Genomic DNA, 18,404 nt, shown 5'->3' on the forward strand with positions numbered 1-18,404 from the left:
TGGAGTCACTTTGGACATGGAATAAAAAAAAAGGTCCCCGTTCTGTGTAGATCATAGAATTCTGGAACCAAAATAACTGTAAGGAAGTGTGGTGAAGTTTTTTTTTTCGTTATCTCAAACACACAGCCCCACGTACAGTCTCAAAATAACCTAAAAATAACCACCGAAACGCTGATATCCGGCCATTGTATGAAACCATAAAGAACTGTAAAATCGCTCGACTGACACATTCGAGGTCGGATACTGAGTATAATCTCTTTATTAGTAGGTGAACAAAGAGACAAACTTGCATCAGAATGTTGGTTACGTTTGTCATTTTAATTCTTCTTGCCGTCGCAAATGTGACCCCGTTTGTGAGGGAAGGGAAAGAGGTTCTTTCTAACCATCCCCGCAGTCGAGCCCGCCGCCACGTCGCGGAATTATCGATCCCAGAGGCAACCACCGACGTCTCCGGCCTAACGACAACTGCGGGCCCGAAGGAAAACTGCAGCACAGCTGACGATGAGACAAAATTCGGGTGAGCGCAAAGTAGTTAGCTCGATATGCTGTTTGTTGGTTTATATTTCGATACTATCTGAAAGAGGTTTTCCATCTTCAGGGGTTTGGAAAAAAAGATCTGTCATTGTTTTGATTCTTGTATTGTGGTTTAAGAGGATATTGAAAAAAACGCTTCCACAAGTACAGTTGCAATCTGATAAAATGCTCACTGTGACGTACTAAATACTAAGTACATTATTTACCATTGCCTACTCAAGCGTCGAAACATACTGAGGGGCGTCCGAATATCAGGTACACCAACAATAGTCAGATATTTGACCGAGGCCATTATATGTCCTTAATTTGACAAGCGCGCCTCTCTCACAGGGATCCCTTCACCTTGGAATGTGCGGAACAACAAATCTTCTCATCAGTCAAAAGCAGTTACTGTAGTTCTCTGTCTGACCGCGCCTGGACATTTCGCTGTAAGGGAGTCAGGGGTGAAGACAAGCTGCTGGATGAGTGCTTCTGGTCGCCTTTTATTAACGACTTCGGGGGCTTCATCTCGTTCCAATGTCCATTCAACAGTCTCGTCACCGGCTTTTACAGGTATGAGGCTTTTACCGTTACGGTAGGTTATTAGCGTCTTAATGCACCAGTCATCATCACCCTCAATAGTACTGACTTGTAAACCCAAGCCTTGTTATTTCAACTCTGCGCAGCTTTCGGATACCGCGTTTTGTTTTCATAACCGGTATACCGCCTTTAGGGGCAACACATTCAGTTTTATACAGTATTAAAGGACAGGCTGCGTAAGACAGGACTGTTAGGTTTGATCCACGGATGGGCCCCTATACATATACACATACATACATATGTAGTACTGTTTGCATAAATGTGATGGCCCGGATCTTTATCGTGGTCGAAGTGTTCCTCTCCTCAAACTCCCGCTTAACGTCTTATCGGATGATCCGAGAGGGCGTCTCTTACTAATTGAAGCGTGAGCCGCGTGAGGTCTTCCCCACGGACACATCATTGTGGTCTGCTGCTTGCTTTGGCCTCTCGCGCGATCGGATCATTGGATATAAGTTCGTCAGAGTTTGCAACGGAGACATATCGTATCCAGAACCGTATTCCTATCTAGTTCTATGTCTGAATGGGTTAAGATCGATATCTGGCATGGTAGTAGCTACTTCTAGTAGTCTCCGTGAATCCAAGAATGCAGATGTGAACGTTACCCCATTGCAGGCAGTGCGAGTTCTGGATACTAGTATACGTGGACCTAGGTGGACTAAGGTCAATCTTTTGACAACCCACCACTCGACAGGAATGGCTAAGAGTTAATGGACTTTTTATTAATTTCACCTACCCTGTTCATATGGTTTAGCACTTTCCGGGCTGACCGAAAAGACAGGCGATGGAAGGTGAAGTGTTGCACGCCGGGATCGTACCTCGTGTACAACTGCCTGACCAGCCTCCCAGCCAACGAGTGGAATGACGTCATGGATTTCTCCTCCCCTTCTGCCTACTACATGCGCGGGATTCGTAGTGGCGTCAGCGCAGGGAAGAGGTGCGTTCTTAGCTTCTGAGACGCAATAAGCTTTAGTGTAAATCTAGTTATAGCAATGATGATGATAGCCGTGGACGGCTATGATGATGATAAAGCGTCAAAGGGGGTGGGTTCATATATTCTACCCTCTTATGATCATTTTGGCTTCATGTAAAAGGGCTTTCAACTATCACCAAATGATAATAGATACATTACACGTTTTAACGTTATACATGCGATTGGTTGGTGTTTGGTCCTTTATTTATTTGTGGTGGACAACAGTTCAATTAAATGAATCTCTATATTCTGTCTTTTTTTTAACAGGGATCGCCGTTACCAGTTTGATCTGTGCAAGCTCAAAAAGCCGGACACCCAAAACCGTTATCATGGTTGATAATCTTCACGCTATTGGAGGAAACAGCACGGATCTAGTGGAGCAAATCATGATCCAGATCTGCTTCTTTTGTTTCATTTAATTTTACATACAACCAGGGTTGACTAACTTACCGTAGATTTTCATGGACAATATGCAGTTTGACATGCACAGTACCATTGTTGTTGCAAGGTGTTTCTACTTGAGACTTGCTATAATCATTGAATACATATTAACATTCTGCAGCATTATGATTGTACATTACTGTAACATTACAGCTTTATTTGGCTTCATGTTTTTTTGCCATAACTTAGAGCTTGATACCAGGGGTATGTCTAAGTTGCTGGTTGTATAGTGGTTGACAACATCAGATGAAGATCCCTTACATTACTTAGTGACAATTGTACCTTCTATTCATTTCCAGCTAAAGGATCAGCTTTACATACATTAAGGTTATTACCATTTGGTCCAAATGCCTGATAACATCATTGACTTTATGCACATACAGTCAATTCTAGCTTGTTACAGTGGCATTTTCACAATCTGCTACTGTTACAGTTACTAAAAGTTTTAAGTACAGCCTGTTTGACAATAACAACTTTAAAGCCAGTATCACAAAGACTGCAAACTCTGAAAGGACATTTTTGGTAACAGTACAGCTGATGTTCTCCCAATCATTGACCTTTAGAAACCAGTCAATATTGTACAATTGTAGGTCACTGAACCCCATCCAGTATCATTAAAAGCTTTTCAGGCAAAAAATATGCTTGACTCTCTGGCAATTTTGAAAGTTGGTGACCTTCTGACAGTCAACAAATTAATTACAAATAAAACCACCTCTTCACCATAGCATAAATATAAAAAAATACGGAAATTACAAGTTTGCATTGTATTGCATTGCATTGCATAATAACACCTCTCTTTATACTATTTAAACATAACCAGCTAACCCATGATGCCCTAATGTACATGATGGCCAAGGTCTTGACTAACCATTTAAACGAGTATAATTCAACAAATACTGGGGAAAAAATTGTGGTCAGTTGCCAATAAGCTAGTTTACATGCTGCAACATGTTCTGGACATGTATTTAACATAGCTACATGTTAGGGGCTTTCACCATTGACCAGCACAGTTCAAACTATTAAATTCAGCAGAGTTTCAACCTAAGACTCAATATACCAGAGCCTTAGTGATATTGCTATCCACGTTGATACAAGCCTTGACCACCCTGCCCACACACACACCACCCTGCTTGTAAGCCTTCAGCAGGCGGAAGTTGTTGGAGGCTGCTCGGATGTCTCCAAAAATCTCGTAGCTATCTTTGAACCAGATTTCTGTTTCTTCAACCAGATCCACCACAAAACTGGTGCAGCTGGAAAGGAATGAAAATATATTAATTTCTTTTAGTTAAGAAATTTCAAAACTAGTGGTCACTCAGCACTCATTGTCTAGGTCTAGTGGAGCCCAGGGCCTTCATCATTTGCAAAAACTGACTGTAGGACTTACTGTTGAGCAGTGGCACAGTTCAGAAGATCTTTGACGAACTTCCTCAGGGCCTCTCCTATGGCAGTCTCCTCACACTGCACCAGGGCAATCACCAGGTCGTCAAGGGCCACGCCTAGCAACTTCAGACCCTCCCAGAACTAGTGAAAAAATATTGCAGATCATTTTAAGACACATGTTTTTGTTCGATGTAAAACATGAAAATTTTGCACAGGAGAAATTAAGATTACTGAAACATAACAGATGAATATCTCCTGACTGTGTAAAAAATTCAAATTACATGTATTTATAAACCAATTTCTAACCTCCCTCTGCAAGAAAGCCTCCCAGGCTTGCTCAAACTTCTTGACGGTGTCCTCTCCATCTTTGACACACAGGGTGATGTTGAGTCCTTCCTTCCCCAGCCCTATAGCCATGCCCTGATACAGCTGTACCCAGTTCTCATCCTGTGGTCCACCATAAACATCAACACCTACAGGGAAACATCAAACAGTCTGCTTTTCACATTTTAATGTTAAAAGACCAAATACATGTACAGCATATTCATTACATTTCCCTTAATAGACAAAAATGGCCTGTTCCATACTGACCTTAGTGGACTCTTTGATTTGATATACATGTAACTTCAATGCCTATCTCATTCACACGTCTTATAACTTCCATATCACAAAGACTGATTGATTAATTGACTTGATACCTGTGGTGATGACATCAGAGAACTTCCTGTTGACCAGGTAGCGCAGGTTGTATTTACCATCGGGAAGGTACATCGCCATGGTTACAGAGCCCTTGGGCACTGGAGGCTGCTTCGGATTCTGGCCACCCTGAACATATCTTTGTACAATATAGAGGGGAACAAATTGTAGCCAGATGATATGCATTTCACATTATATCGGTAATAACTAAGTATGCCAGATCATCTGTCTTTTACTGGTAATAAATTCACTGAAAGTCCATTTACATCATGTGTATCCTACATGAACGTCAATACAAGTGACATTTAACCTTGAGTATGTCTCATCTTAAGGTAGTTTCTGAAGTCTTCTGGGGTTTGTCTAATTTGAAGTCTTAGGTAGTCCCCAAACCTTGAGTTTGTCCCTTGAGTTTGTCTCACCTGAAGTCCAGATAGTTCCTGTTCTCGCTGTCACCCTGTCTGTAGACACCGATCCAGTCTGCCCCGGCAGCCTCGTCTGCAGGAACATGCCAGGACACCGTCAGGTTGGAGCCTGAGGCCATTCGCTCCACGGAGAGGGACAGGTTCTTCTGCTGAGCAACAATCCCAACCTGCAGAAGTGGTAATGTGGTCTTGTGGTTAGGGTTGTTGACTCAGAGGTCCTGGCTTCGAAAATTTTATCATTTCTTATTGCTGGGTTTATTGAGTGATTATCTTGCCCAACTAGGTGTGATAATGTTGAGTTGAATAAAATTGCCATTGCGTTGTTGTTTTACTAATAGAGATTCAACATGACCAAACAAAGTAACAATTGGTTCTGCTTACGTTCCACTCTGTAGTGATGACATATGCCTTCCACCAGCCTCCAGTCTTGTCCTGCGTGATGGTTGGCAGAGATGCGATCTCCCCCTCATCCGGCCGGCCAATCAGGTTGGGTCCATTCCAAATGTCATCTCGGAGGAGCTGCCAAACGTGCCAGAGGCTGAAAAATAATCATCAACAAACCAGGCCTCTTAGTACTTCTGCAATCATGTACACAATCATGTCAATTCTTCACATTCCTTACAATCTAACTTTGACATTTTCAAATACAATACCTGCCAGTCTTACCAATAAAGAAGACCTTGTTATTATGAAATTGAAGAGCTAATAAACATAAGTTACACTTATGTTGTGAGGAATGTGAAAACTAACTTGGGCTAATGATCTAACTTTGACCTTTACAAACACACAGCTGGTTATAAGTACCTGCCATTCTTGCCGACAAAGAAGACCTCATTTCCCAGGTGGACGTTGTGTCCGGGGGCGAGCACATTGACCTGTCCTCGTGGCTGTGGCCTGTCCATGGCGTGGCCGTACACTGCCGGTATGTTGTTGGACAAACTACCTACAATGGATTGTAACACAGATCAGACAGTAATGCATCTTTTCTACCATTGTCACTATGCAAACATATATGGAAGCAATTTAAGTATGTGATAAAAATAAAACAAGCTACATGTACCACATAAATTTATCACCACTGGAAATTATCTATGGTGTTTTAAAAAATGACAAAGGAAGAAAAAACCTACCTGCTATGTTTCCCCACAGACCCCAGGTGCAGTACCCCCATGGGTTCACCACCTGTGTAAAGATGAAAAAGGCTGTTTACACAGGTTTCACAGCTTGATCTTTCCTTGGTGCTGAATGGCCTTCTGCCACTACTGTGGGCAGATGGTATTAGCCTGACTCAATCATGGTTCTAGCAGACCTTCCACTGGTATTGGGGATGGGGCTTAATCAGCTCCTGACAACAAACAATTGTGTAACACATGCTTACAATGAAATGGTGCTCAAAGAAAAACTGGAAGCAGGAGAGACAATTCAATGTATCCCAGCCAAAGTACTCTGCACAGGCTTTGATAGAGTGTGAACATACTGTGGCATGGAGATTTTAAAGTTGTAACTTTCCTTGGTGCTGAATGGCCTTCCGATGATCTACATGCTGGAATCCTAGAGATATCTTTTGTCAAATTCTGTGGTTACACCATTTCTCCCTCACTTCCTTTGACTCTACTGTATTCACACAAGCTAACAAGCTGACAAACACATCAACCCAAAATGTCCATGCACGAAAGTGATAAGGCAAGTACATGTACATCAGAATTATAAGTTGAACATGAAGGGGCTTCCCTATTGTGTTCTGATGAAGTAAATAAATAAATCTTCACCTTGTCACATGTGGTCTGCCAGATGTGCTTGATCTTCCCATCAGCCCCCAGGGCAAACACCTCCGTCATGCCATGGAAGATGGTCTCACTCATGGCATGTGCAGCCGGGCGGGATGTGTTCACCATGTCAGGCTGGCTGAAGCCTGGGTAAGAGACAACACTGATGTGAGACCACAAATTGGCTGGAAAACACCTAAACTGCCTAGGAAACCTGTTTGTACTTGTTGCTACAGCACATTGTGCTCAACACTAGACTAAGCTTTCAATTTTTTTCTTTTGGCACAAATCATATGGGTAACTTTGTATCTTGATATCAATCATGATAATCAATCGAGAATCAAAAGACGAAACTCCACCTAAGACAGTCCAGTCTTGCCACTTGTCATTGTGCACCTGGTCTTTACGGTTCACTTTTCCGTCGCTCAGAACTGCGTAGGCCTCCATGTAACCTGAGAACGGGTTGTACACAACCGTCGCATCTGTGGCCAAGTTTCCGCCCAAGTCCTGCCAGGGAGTGAAGCTGAAGACAAAAGTAGCAAATTAGAGGTATTGTTAATTTCCTGTTTTACTCATTATTGTAAATTTCTCCCTGATTTTGTGCATATTCCACCATCACTTCCTCCTAGCCCAGACCATTTTCACCTCCAATTTGACCTTTCTTTCCATTTGAGGTTACAACACTCCCGCTCATTTCCTGAGACTAGACTGCATTCAAATACAAAATGTATAATGGACAAATAAACTTATTCTTTGTGTTTAATTTAATCAAGGAGGTTAAATACTTGTATTTAACCTCCTTGATTTAATCTATGCACATCCATCAATTTATGACTCACACCTTACCTTCTTGCGACACCTGTACACCAGTACAGGTGAGATGCCACCTGCATGGACCTCACAAACACAGCCACCTTGCCCTTCCACATCAGTGCACTCACAGAATCCCTCCCCACCAACCATGCAGCCCTGTCTACAGGCAGGCTCCCGGGGAGGCTGTACCAGGTGACGAAGTACACGGCATGTTTGGGCATCTGTTCCAGGTAGTACACCTGTCCATCTGAGCACTGCACAAACACCTGGATGGTCTTGTTGACGGTGTAGGTGGCAGATGGGTTAGAGACCACCTAGGAAATAGTTAGAAGGCATATTATGGAACCTATGGTAGGTCATTATTACATTTATGGATATAAGTTATAACAGTTTCATTAGCGTAAATGAGGGAGGGTCTGTGTGATGAGATAAACAGAAAGTGTTTGGGGCATTTGGGACACCTATTGTATGACAATGGAGAAATACCTGATTGAATTACATCATAGCATGGATGTTTACTCATAATCATATGCTTGTCTGATGTAAATTTCTTGGAACTACACAGTACAAATTTCTGGCGACACCATATGACATCCTACCACCCAGGCCACAGCCCTGTCAATCAACTGAACCCGGATCTCCACCCATTCACTTCCAATTCTCCCTACTCAGGACATGCAGGATGAACATACAAACTCTACTCAACCCAGCTAGGTTAACCTGGCCGCCCCAAACAACTTCCGTGCCGGAAGTATTAGACTGTTAACAACAACCACCACCTTGACGCTGGAGCTAGGCGAGCCCAAGTCGACCCACTCCGAGAACATTTCTTCTCTTGTGACGTTGTCCAGGATCCCCACGCTGAGCTGGAGGGTGCCGTTCTCTGTGGCGCGGAAGGCGGCCGTGAAGTTCACAGCTTCCGAGCTTGCCCAGGCCCCACGGTTCGCCGATGGCGGCACGGCAGGTATTAGCGAGGTGATGACCGCCATCCGCCGCAGGTCGGCGGCGGGATCCTCGGCGTACGCCCCCGAGAGCGTCACCAGGAGGACCGAGGTGAGCAGGGGTGCAAGCTGATACGCCATTGTTCTTGTAAACATCAGGACAAGAGCAATATACGTCTCTGTCGTCACATAACTATCACATGATTTCACTACCTCATCTTGCACTTTCACCTTCTGGTATCCTTTCTATTTCGACCGCTGCATAACGCAAAAATGTAATTCTTGTCCGTATAACTGTACAGAACAATCACATGGTAACTTTATTATCATAGTCAGTCTGCATACAATTTCTATTCATTATTATGTGCTTTTACAGAGATCACGGTGATGTGATAGAAATTAAATGTTACAAGCAAGCATTTTGCTGCGCTCTAAAGTTATAAATCACGTACGTAGCTGGGTCTGACAGCCTGGGTGCCACAAGACTGTTGCCAGCGAAAGACTCGCTTCTCGGCTCCGAAAATTTTACCATAGACACCCCATAAAATGACACCAGATAAATTATTGCTCAGAGTCTATCTGAGGGAGTGTCTATTGTAAAATACACAATTAAACTAATCTCCAAGCAGATCCTAGGGTGGCAAAAAGACAGTATCAAATTGGCCAGGTAGTAATAAAAAATTAGTAGTAGTATCCATTGGCCAGACAGGGTCCATGCGCGACCCAAGGTGGGGGGCAGCGACAAAAAGAAAAAAAAAAGAAACAATTTATTAACAAAAAACAAAACAAAACAAAACAAAACAAAACAAACGGGACATATATAGAAAAGGTAACGATCTTCCCCCATCAACGTAACCTCTGACTGCTTGGAGAGTTCAATTTTTACCTGTAAAGGCTATGATATCCTTCCTGTAGACATGATACTAATTGATTAATTTATTCGCAAAACTTGTGTCCGACACAGAATGTAAGGAGGTAAAATATGTGTAGTCTATAATCTCACTTTAATCCTCCTTGGGTCTATCTGGTGTTTCTACCTAACGTTACTGAGGGGTTTGACTTATTTTTTGGAGGCAGAGCAGGCAGACCAAGGAACAGTTGGCGAAAACTTGCTCACTTTACTGCACATGCTTGGCGGACGTGGTCTACGTGCCGTCTTTGCCAGGTAAGTTATACATTTATTCGTGCCAACTTATATAGTGCAGTGCAATGCCTACTGCGTACGTACTGCATCACGTGCACGGCTTGTGTTGTTTGTTTACATCACGTGACGTGTGCCAGGTGATGACGTCTCCAGATGTGTTTTACATAATTACCATCAGCTTACTTTGATCACATGACCTTCCGGCGCGCTGATTGGTCGTTCGCCGTGTCAATATTCCCGGGGTCAGATGTTGATTAGCAGGGAATGACGTAGCAGGGAAACAAGCCCTGCCTGCCAGCAATTCAAGGGGGGACTGTTTTTCGACAGATTTTCTTCAATTTTCGGTCCGTTTTGTGTCAAGACGCCAAATTAGCGATGGCGGAGACATCCAGAGAGGTTTCAGAAGACAACAGCGGTTTAAACGGTGAGTATTAAGTTCGTGAACCGCTAGTAAACAGAGTGGGGATGTGCACCAGTTCTGTAGACGCAAGTCTGGACGGGTTCTCAGCAAGCAGCTCTAAAATCTTGTTCAGGCCAGGGTTTGGACAGAAATGGACGCTTGATAATTGTAGCCCTGGGGGCTCTTTTAAATATCAGAGGTCGTCGTTGTTATCTTCGATGTGGCTTTGGGATAAATATGTATTAAATGTTGTCATTTTGACGGCCTGTCGTACACCGGAAATACCCGAAAAGGGCCTCTTTCAAAATGTAAACAAACTGGGAAGTGAGCCAGCTTTGAGACTTAAATGGTCTATTTATTAGTGCCATAAGTGAAGATGACGCAACCCTTGTTTTCATTACACCTATGTGAAAATAACTAGTTTGTAAAAGCTTGAGGCAGCAATAGCAGAGATCCTGAAAGTACATTTTCACACTGAAGTTGTTTTCACTGATCTGACATCCTGTTCTAGAGCAGAATAAATTTTCAATACAATTGTTTTTGTCATGTGTCATACCCAAAACATTAGTCATGCAAGCAGGCTCATGATTTCTGCTCTATTTGTAAAAGAAATATGATACAGAATGTTACATTGTTATTTTGCGGATTTAAAAACAGACATTCCCCACAAACTTACCTGACTTCCTACCTTCTTCCCTTGAATGCCAATCATGCTGGTTTGCACTTTGATTTACATGGATATCAAAATAGAGATAGACATTTACTGTAATTATCCCTCGCACATAACAATATGACTATTTATGAGGTGGTCTACTTTTTACCCATACCTCGGGAAAGTTTGACTTATGTTAAGTTGTGGTGTGTAAATATATGTACCCTCCCTGAGGAAAGCATCTCTAGATCTTTCCATGGCTCACAGCTTGAAGCCACGCCCTTCAGTCAGAGTCAACCTGCTCAGCAGAGAGCCTGGACAGGACACAGCAGCCCTCAGGGGGAAAAAAGTCTCCTTAGCAGGCTCTACCTACAATTATGGCACACAAGAATTGAAAACAGTTTTTAGGTCCAAAAAAGTGGTTAATGATGTTAAAAAGGAAGGGTGACAAAGCACCAGCTATGGAGCTAGTTACTGTTAGAGCTTAAGTTAGAATGACAGAAATGTTCAAAACAATTTAAGGAATAGTCATGACTCATGACTTTGTAAGGGAGAAAAACAAAGAGCAATATATCCTTCCATGTTAGATGTCACATCTGTTTGAAGTAATAAGTTATAAACAGGATTTGATTTACACTATCACTGCTTGCAGATGTGGAAGCATTTTCAACATTCTTGTGGCATGTGAAGGCTATTGATGTTGGTTAGAGTAGAGTTGAGTAGCATCTACGGCCAGGTAGGACGTCAGTCCAGTTGAGGCCGCTCCTGTTGACTTCCCCTCTAGTTGATTATCATTGCAGGTTTCTATGGATGATCCAGTATCTTGAAATTGTATCTAACCAGGTGATGCTCCATATTTAGTTGTGCCGTCAATCCTGACTGAAGCTGTAGATCGTCTGGAAAGACGACAAGGGCCCAAGAAGAATCCCGGCAGTAGACTAAATGTATTCAGGGTCATTCAGTGTCCTTGGCAGTTATGTAGGACATTGACCTAGATTTAGTATGATCCATACTTCCCAACTCATTGGTGCTCTGGTCTTAAAGAAACTAGGTCAGCTGTTTGATGAGTCCCTTGGTATATTCTCAGGGGCCCTGAAAAGGTAATGCATGTGCAATATGTCAAACAACCATCAATCATCAGATTAGAGATGTCACCCAGTCTACATTGTTGTTTGAAATCATGGTTTGTCTTTTGATGCAACCATGGAGTTTACCTCGGAGTCCATGATGCAACTGACAATAGATTTTATTTCTCCTACAGATTGTCTTCCACCTAAAATGTCTCCACCACACTGAATGTAACATGTTTTGTGTCTGTATGTACTGGGCCCTCCTAGAATCAGCTTTTGTAAGTTGAAGGGGCTACCCAGTTGTCTTGTGATCTGATGAAATAAATAAATGGAAACATTTGAATTTTGCAGTTGGCATTATGGAGGGTAGCAGAAGGATGTCAGGGGCCGATAATGAAGGTAAAATAAGATTCTAAAGAGAGAAGAAGTTTTGTTTCTTCACAGATTATAGTTTTCAGTGTTATGCAGTAACCTTGGTTTGGGGCAGGTGGGTGGTCATTTCAAGTTCATTGTCATTTCCTGACACATTAATGGACATACAGTGCATTTGCAAGTGATATTTTTGTCACAAATTTTGTAGCACATTAAAGTATCCTTATGGATTTTAGTTTGCCGTGTCAATTAACCTGGGTCATTTTAGGTCCATTTATCATGTTTTGAGTGTTTCCAGTGTTTGACAGTGCTGTACTATTAAATTAAATATCTATCTGTCTGTAGTCTAACGGACTTTAACCATTTTATTATTTTTTATCAGTTATGTAAATAGTGAGAGATTCGTTCATTTTCAAGAGAATTGAGTACATTCTTTTTTCTACAGGTAAAGTTTGGTCATATCTGAACATGTAATCCTGTAGTCTAAACTTAAATGTATGCAACAGTGTGTAACACCATCCTTTTCACTAGAGACTGATTACTGTGTGACCACAGTGCGACCAAAAAGACAAAACAAAAAAGTTTTCTTTGTCTGTTGTCTTCTAAATTAAATAGTACAGTGGAAGCCGCTTATTTGAAAAGCCAATTTGAAAAGCGCATTTTTTTCAATTACCCGGCCTTTCCGATTAAGAGACTCTGAGGCTCAAACTCTCGGACATCTGTACCTCTATATTGTGCATTGTGTACAAATTATAGAATCAAATGGATGCTTAGCAATTGCTGTCTAGTGGAAAAGGGATTGCCTAAGGCAAGCTTGTTGAAGGCAGAACTGTGTGAACTTGAAGATATCTGTATTTCTGTAGACTCATGGGTGGAGCTCCACTACGCTAACAGCGGAGATCAACAACAACAGCAGCAGCAGCAGGGGACTAACGGAAACCTGACGTCTCCACACAACGGCAACATGGAGAAGCTGCTGATAGAAGCACAGCATGAGTCGCCCAGAAACAGCTCCAGGGGCAGCAGGTTTGTTTGTTTGTTTTGCATAACAGGTAAACTGCCAGGTGAGGCTTTTCTTACCAAATCTTACCAAACCACAGAAAGACAATATAGATCTTAGAAGCCTTATCAGGTTCACCTGACAAAGTCTGACATTGTGTTAGCATTGGAAGTTTGGCACTTATGTTTTGTGACACACTTCCATAGCTCTAGTGTTCAACCTTTTAATGTAACATACAATATTGATAAGGTGTAGTGGACTTATGATTGATCAAAGAATATGTTGGGTGTATCCTTAACTATGTGAAATCTGAATTATCTTTATTCTGCCACTCTACAGCAGCCCCAGAAGTCCCAACAGCCCACCCCTGCCAGTGAATGGTAGTGACCATGAAATGGGAAGTCTGAACGGCTCCAATGGACACAGTGAGAAGTCCCAGGTATATAAATCATCTTCATCTTTACAGTATCAGAATGATACTGTAAATCATGAAACTTTCATGGTGGTTTTAGTTTCACAGTTTTTGCAATGACCTCTCCATTGCAAATTCGTAACACACACCAAATATGCCTTCCTTGTATGACTACTGTGCAACAGAATTGTTTCAACCCTGAATTTAAAACACCATGACCCAATTGTTGATGTTGACTGTTAGAAAATCTAAGACTTGAATTATTGATATCCTTCCATCTGCAGTCTGAGACAGGCAGCAGTAACAGTGCCAGTCTGCCCCCCCTGCCGGAGCGGAACACTGCCGAGTGGATATGGGACTGGTCATCACGGCCCGAGCAAAACCCACCCAAGTAAGGACTTCTTAGTCAGGGGTTCTTTCTTTATCTTTTGTCATGTTTAAGACTTCAAGTATGCAAGCATTGTTTGTAGCTGTCTAGTGATAATGCCCCTAATATACTTTGCGACAGGGAGGTCTACTCCACTGTAGTTTAAAAAAAGAGAATTTTTGGACTCCTTAATGCTTGGGTGATAACTCTTGTACATTGTACTTGAAGGCATTCCTATTCTGAATTGGTGTTAGATACTTGGTCGTTGTTGAATACCAATTGATTTTTGAACTTCACTAGCAGTAAACAGATTATAAGAAGAGTTGTAATACTCCTTTGCTCAAAACATGGAAGCATGGTAGACATGGTAGAAAAGGATAAATCAACATGTTCTGTTCAGATGCTGTCAGCCTGACTTTATCACGCTTCTAGCAGCCCCTCTACTGTTCAGGTCCAATCAGCCCCTGACAGTGAGATATTATGTAACACAGACTTATGTAGCCTTGCCATCTCTCTAAATTGATTGTAGCACCAAGGTCACAGTCAAGGCAAGAGGTTTATGGACAAAGAATTATTGAGCAAGCACAGGGTCAATATGGCACCCAGCGGCAACATGTACTTTGAACCTGTTTTTCTTGAGGGTTTAATGGAAGAATTTTGATCCGGTTTGTTACTCATTTTCGGGTTAATTTTAATAGTAAACCAACATGACTTTGAATGTAAGGAGTAACCAAAGCATTTAGCTGAAATGTGTAGAAACATTATTCCAAAAATGTATTAGCCCCACTGAAAAGTAGAGATGGTATAGTTGTAGGAAAGTATGCAACATACCCAGTATAAGTATAACACACTCCTGTATATCTAAGCTGTGCATACCTGGGTGGTGCTGCGCTAGAGATCTCTCAAACTCTCTAATGTGGCAGAAAAATATGTAACTTGGACAGGCGGAGAAATGTTACTGGAGGATACAACCTAAAATTTTCTCAGTGAACAGTGTTCTCCAGCAGATTATTTATTAGCCACTTCAGCTATAAGACATTCCAGCAATGTTGCACTTCTCTGAGGACTTCATCATGTGTCACATTGTAAATTTGTGTTGGTCCCCTCTACAGGCCTTATATCTCAACATCCAGTCACCTAACAATCCATGTAGTACTGTAAATCTTCACAGTGGTTTTATTTTCATCTTTTTTTTTACAGTAAACTTTCAGTTACTGTAAACTTACTACAAACCCATTCCATTCTACTAAGAAATGTTTGCTTTATATTACTACCATACTACAGAATTTCTTCAATCATGATCTCAAAATTTGTAAATACAAAATTAAGCCCCTGAAAAAATAAATGAATTTACAGTATCCTACAGGTCAGATGGTTGACTGCCTTCGTAGGTGTCAAATGTAAGAAATGTCCCATAAAAGGACACAGTGTTCGTTCAGTCTGAGGAGGCTGAAGGTGCGTCATTATGAGTTTCAGTCTAGCTTAGTGTCTGGTAGTGCTGTTCATAGTGATATTCTGTAGTGAGTGGCTGTAGGTAGAGTTAATATCAGGGCCATCAGGATGCATTGCCACTGCTCACAGGACTGCCATCATGCTGGTAACTTAGTCTATCTAAGGTACAGTATGTGAAACAAGGAGAAGCCTAATGAATATTCCTTATAAAGGCCTGTGTCTGAGGCCCATTTTCTGAGTAAGTGAATTGGGACAAAAATTGTGATTCATTGATAACTCATTTCTAATCATGGTGTTCATCACTTTTTTGTAGTTTCATGGTTTTGTTTGAAGGTACTGCAGATTTCTTTCAAAGATGTGGTTTCTTTGTTTGTAACTACAGTTTGTGCACTTTCCTATCGGTTCCTGCAGGGACTGGGAGAAGAAGCTGAAGCACCCCAAGCACCGGCTGAGCATGAGGCACACCAAGGCTATGAAGAGGTGGGTGGATATATTCTCATCTATAGTCATTCCTATCAGGGATCTCTTCAGAAATTCTTCAGACCTGTACTCCTCTGTATGGTTACCTGTACTTGATGTTTTGATGTTACGTTTAGGTACGGAGCTCGAGTACACAGCATATAGGACTGATATCACCCTACTAAACGGGAAAGGGGACCTGTGTGGGACCCAGACCAGACACAACAGTACAGTAGCCCCTATTGTCTAACATGAGCTACTTGAATTTATCAATCCTCATCCTCTACAGTGATGCTGCTGACTTCCTGACTCTGTACTTCAAGGCTCTGGTCATCAGCCATCTAGCTGTGCTGGGCATTGGGATTGGCATTGGGTAAGTTTGGTTTGTAAGGTTCAATGTTCCCTAACATCAGAAGGGTGGGTATTTTTACAAACATCTATATTCATTGAAAAATACTTTTAGTGTCATTGGTGGCATAAGCACGTAACAATTGCTTTCTTGAAATAGTTTCCATGTTGTTGTCTTCTCTCCAGGATCTACCTCGGCCATCGGCACATTGGCTCCAGCACCTTTTGAGGATACCATGCAAAACAAAACAAAAATGCAAGTCCGCCCGATAGCTTGCAGAGAACATGTACAGCTTTAACTGTAATGTGACATTCATGTTTTATGACTTTGACATTGATAAAGCCACATCAATGTGTACAATTTAGGCCAACTTCTGTCAAAGGGTTGAGATACTGTTCTTGTATCTGCACAGCCTACAAGAAATAAGAAGCTTAATATGAGAAGTCCTTAAGCAATTGATTCAGTACTACAAGAAAACTGGGAGAGAGGAAGTCTGCATTCAATTACAGCTTTTACGGTGAAGCCTCATTCCGAAAAGGACAATATACATGACTTCTCCAGAGATAGTTGTATTTTTGTTTTGTCACTGTTTTAGTTTGCTCTGTCAATGATTATAATTGTCATTTTAAAAGGCCTAAGTATCATTTTAGGTTACAACATTGTCATTAACAAGGGATATAGAATTCCGTCTTATTTTGATTTGGTTAATGGCTTTTGCCTGTATTTACAGAGATGTACTATTAATGTATACATTACGTTTGAGCCGTGTATAACATAGATATGGTATGTTAGCAAACTTGTTTCACATCTCTCTTCAGATAAATGTCTCCCAGTCCCTTATTTTCCAAACCCCTGCAAGCGTATTGTCCACTGGTGGCCCTTGTAGCTTGCTATGTGCTGTAGAGTTTGTGATACAGCTTGACCTTGATGTGTTGCTACCTATTCTCTACTTGTAAACCTTCAAAATGATAGTGCTTGGGTGACCTTCTTTGCCCCCAGAAGAGTCCACTGTGCACAATTTAGGATGGGGGACACTTCATGGAGGCACATTGTAATGGCACTGACTGCTGTCTTCTCTAAGCTTGTTAACCATTCCCAGAAAGCAAAGAACTTGGTAATGTGCCTATTTATAGATATGTAAATTGGCAGTTTGATAGGGTAACTTGCACCATGGATCGCCTTGTAGATTTGCTGCATAATGGGAATTTCCTTGTGGTCATGTCATTTTATGCTATGTCTCAGCTATTGCTTTGTGATAATGGTATCCTGATGTATCGATGCATCAATAGATAATTGTACATGTAAGTAAACTGACAGGAAATAGTGGTAGACTGAACTGACAGTTGCCAGTGTCAACATTACTGTTCTAACAAAGCATCAAATTGTAATGCAAACCTTCATTTGGATAATGGCTTGACCTGCAAAGACATATGTGTAATTTTGATAACCCCAGAGAGAAATCAGTTCACATGGTTACAGTTTTGAGACAAAAGTTGAGGATTTGTACTTGACTGTTGCGGGAGGGAAAGGTGGTGAAAAGTTGGGTGTAAATAAAGATGGAAGGCTAACAGCGGTTAGTATTTTACTACTTCGATGAAAATGTGAAGTTTGCATGGTTATTATATGATGCATGTTTTCTACAGGTTGGGTCATCTAAAGGAGACATCGTTCAGATGTTATGGTTCTCAGTTTGAATTTAAAAATGCAATATGTACACTACTATGTTCCAACCTCCCTCCATGTATGTACCAATGCCCCTACTTTCTGACGTCCCTTCGTACTACAGATGTACTGACAGTGAGTTGGGTTATTGGAACATAATGTGTAGGGACATAGGGGTGTGACGGTTATGGACAGTTTATTGCTGGAGCTCATTTTTGATAAAGGAATTTGGAAGGCCAAATACAGGAGTCTGAGCTGAGAAGACAAGCTTATGTTCCCAGACATTTCTTCTACCAAACATTGAACCCAACCCAGTGTGTAATTGAATGTACCATTGGCATTTCTCACCAAGCAAAGGTCGCATTTTTATGTACAGAATGACTCCTAGGTGATGGTAGTTGTTAGGGACAGTAGATTGGTACATGGGAAGACAGAGAGGAAGGATAAAGTGGTATTTGTACATAATCCAGTTAATGATAGGTTGAAATTAAAGTATTGAGTTGGTTGTATGTTAGTCTGGATG

General features: G+C 41.6%; 3 protein-coding genes across 4 annotated transcripts; 2 read left to right on the plus strand and 1 right to left on the minus strand.

Moving 5' to 3' along the window:
• The first annotated feature begins 169 nt into the window (after window positions 1–169).
• On the plus strand, window positions 170–3,096 carry LOC109478490 (dermatopontin-like). Its single transcript, XM_019780060.1, has 4 exons — window positions 170–517; window positions 865–1,086; window positions 1,865–2,047; window positions 2,351–3,096. Exons 1-4 carry the CDS (start codon window positions 297–299, stop codon window positions 2,418–2,420), a joined length of 696 nt encoding a protein of 231 aa, XP_019635619.1. The 5' UTR covers window positions 170–296; the 3' UTR covers window positions 2,421–3,096.
• LOC109478486 lies at window positions 2,484–8,820 on the minus strand. The gene is made up of 12 exons (XM_019780051.1): window positions 8,381–8,820; window positions 7,635–7,915; window positions 7,148–7,311; window positions 6,792–6,934; window positions 6,153–6,204; window positions 5,827–5,965; window positions 5,404–5,560; window positions 5,020–5,189; window positions 4,603–4,739; window positions 4,211–4,377; window positions 3,909–4,045; window positions 2,484–3,774 (listed from the first exon to the last, which is right to left on the minus strand). Exons 1-12 carry the CDS (start codon window positions 8,696–8,698, stop codon window positions 3,573–3,575), a joined length of 2,067 nt encoding a protein of 688 aa, XP_019635610.1. The 5' UTR covers window positions 8,699–8,820; the 3' UTR covers window positions 2,484–3,572.
• A 1,091-nt stretch (window positions 8,821–9,911) lies between these two features.
• LOC109478491 (BCL2/adenovirus E1B 19 kDa protein-interacting protein 3-like) lies at window positions 9,912–17,787 on the plus strand. Of its 2 annotated transcripts, XM_019780061.1 has the most exons (8): window positions 9,912–10,110; window positions 12,160–12,207; window positions 13,044–13,206; window positions 13,520–13,619; window positions 13,877–13,983; window positions 15,823–15,891; window positions 16,160–16,243; window positions 16,405–17,787. In XM_019780061.1, the coding sequence occupies exons 1-8, from the start codon at window positions 10,062–10,064 to the stop codon at window positions 16,445–16,447; spliced, it is 663 nt and encodes a 220-aa protein (XP_019635620.1). In that variant the 5' UTR covers window positions 9,912–10,061; the 3' UTR covers window positions 16,448–17,787. The 2 variants fall into 2 exon arrangements, with proteins under 2 accessions (XP_019635620.1, XP_019635621.1); XM_019780062.1 differs by lacking the exon at window positions 12,160–12,207 and having other exon boundaries at window positions 9,913–10,110.
• The last annotated feature ends 617 nt before the right edge of the window (window positions 17,788–18,404 follow it).

The sequence above is a fragment of the Branchiostoma belcheri genome, unplaced genomic scaffold, assembly GCF_001625305.1.
Source record: "Branchiostoma belcheri isolate BF01 breed outbred unplaced genomic scaffold, Haploidv18h27 scaffold44, whole genome shotgun sequence".
Taxonomy (NCBI): Eukaryota; Metazoa; Chordata; class Leptocardii; order Amphioxiformes; family Branchiostomatidae; genus Branchiostoma; species Branchiostoma belcheri.

Bases quoted from the DNA above. Each gene is read 5' to 3' on its own strand.
- LOC109478490 (XM_019780060.1), top strand. From the start codon at position 297: ATGTTGGTTACGTTTGTCATTTTAATTCTTCTTGCCGTCGCAAATGTG. The intron at 518-864 runs GTGAGCGCAAAG...CCTCTCTCACAG, and splicing joins GACGATGAGACAAAATTCGG to GGATCCCTTCACCTTGGAAT. The intron at 1,087-1,864 runs GTATGAGGCTTT...CATATGGTTTAG, and splicing joins CTCGTCACCGGCTTTTACAG to CACTTTCCGGGCTGACCGAA.
- LOC109478486 (XM_019780051.1), bottom strand. From the start codon at position 8,698: ATGTTTACAAGAACAATGGCGTATCAGCTTGCACCCCTGCTCACCTCG. The intron at 4,740-5,019 runs GTGAGACAAACT...TATTGTACAAAG, and splicing joins AGGAACTATCTGGACTTCAG to ATATGTTCAGGGTGGCCAGA. The intron at 4,046-4,210 runs GTTAGAAATTGG...TTTTTTCACTAG, and splicing joins AGGCTTTCTTGCAGAGGGAG to TTCTGGGAGGGTCTGAAGTT.
- LOC109478491 (XM_019780061.1), top strand. From the start codon at position 10,062: ATGGCGGAGACATCCAGAGAGGTTTCAGAAGACAACAGCGGTTTAAAC. The intron at 13,620-13,876 runs GTATATAAATCA...TTCCATCTGCAG, and splicing joins GACACAGTGAGAAGTCCCAG to TCTGAGACAGGCAGCAGTAA. The intron at 16,244-16,404 runs GTAAGTTTGGTT...TCTTCTCTCCAG, and splicing joins GGCATTGGGATTGGCATTGG to GATCTACCTCGGCCATCGGC.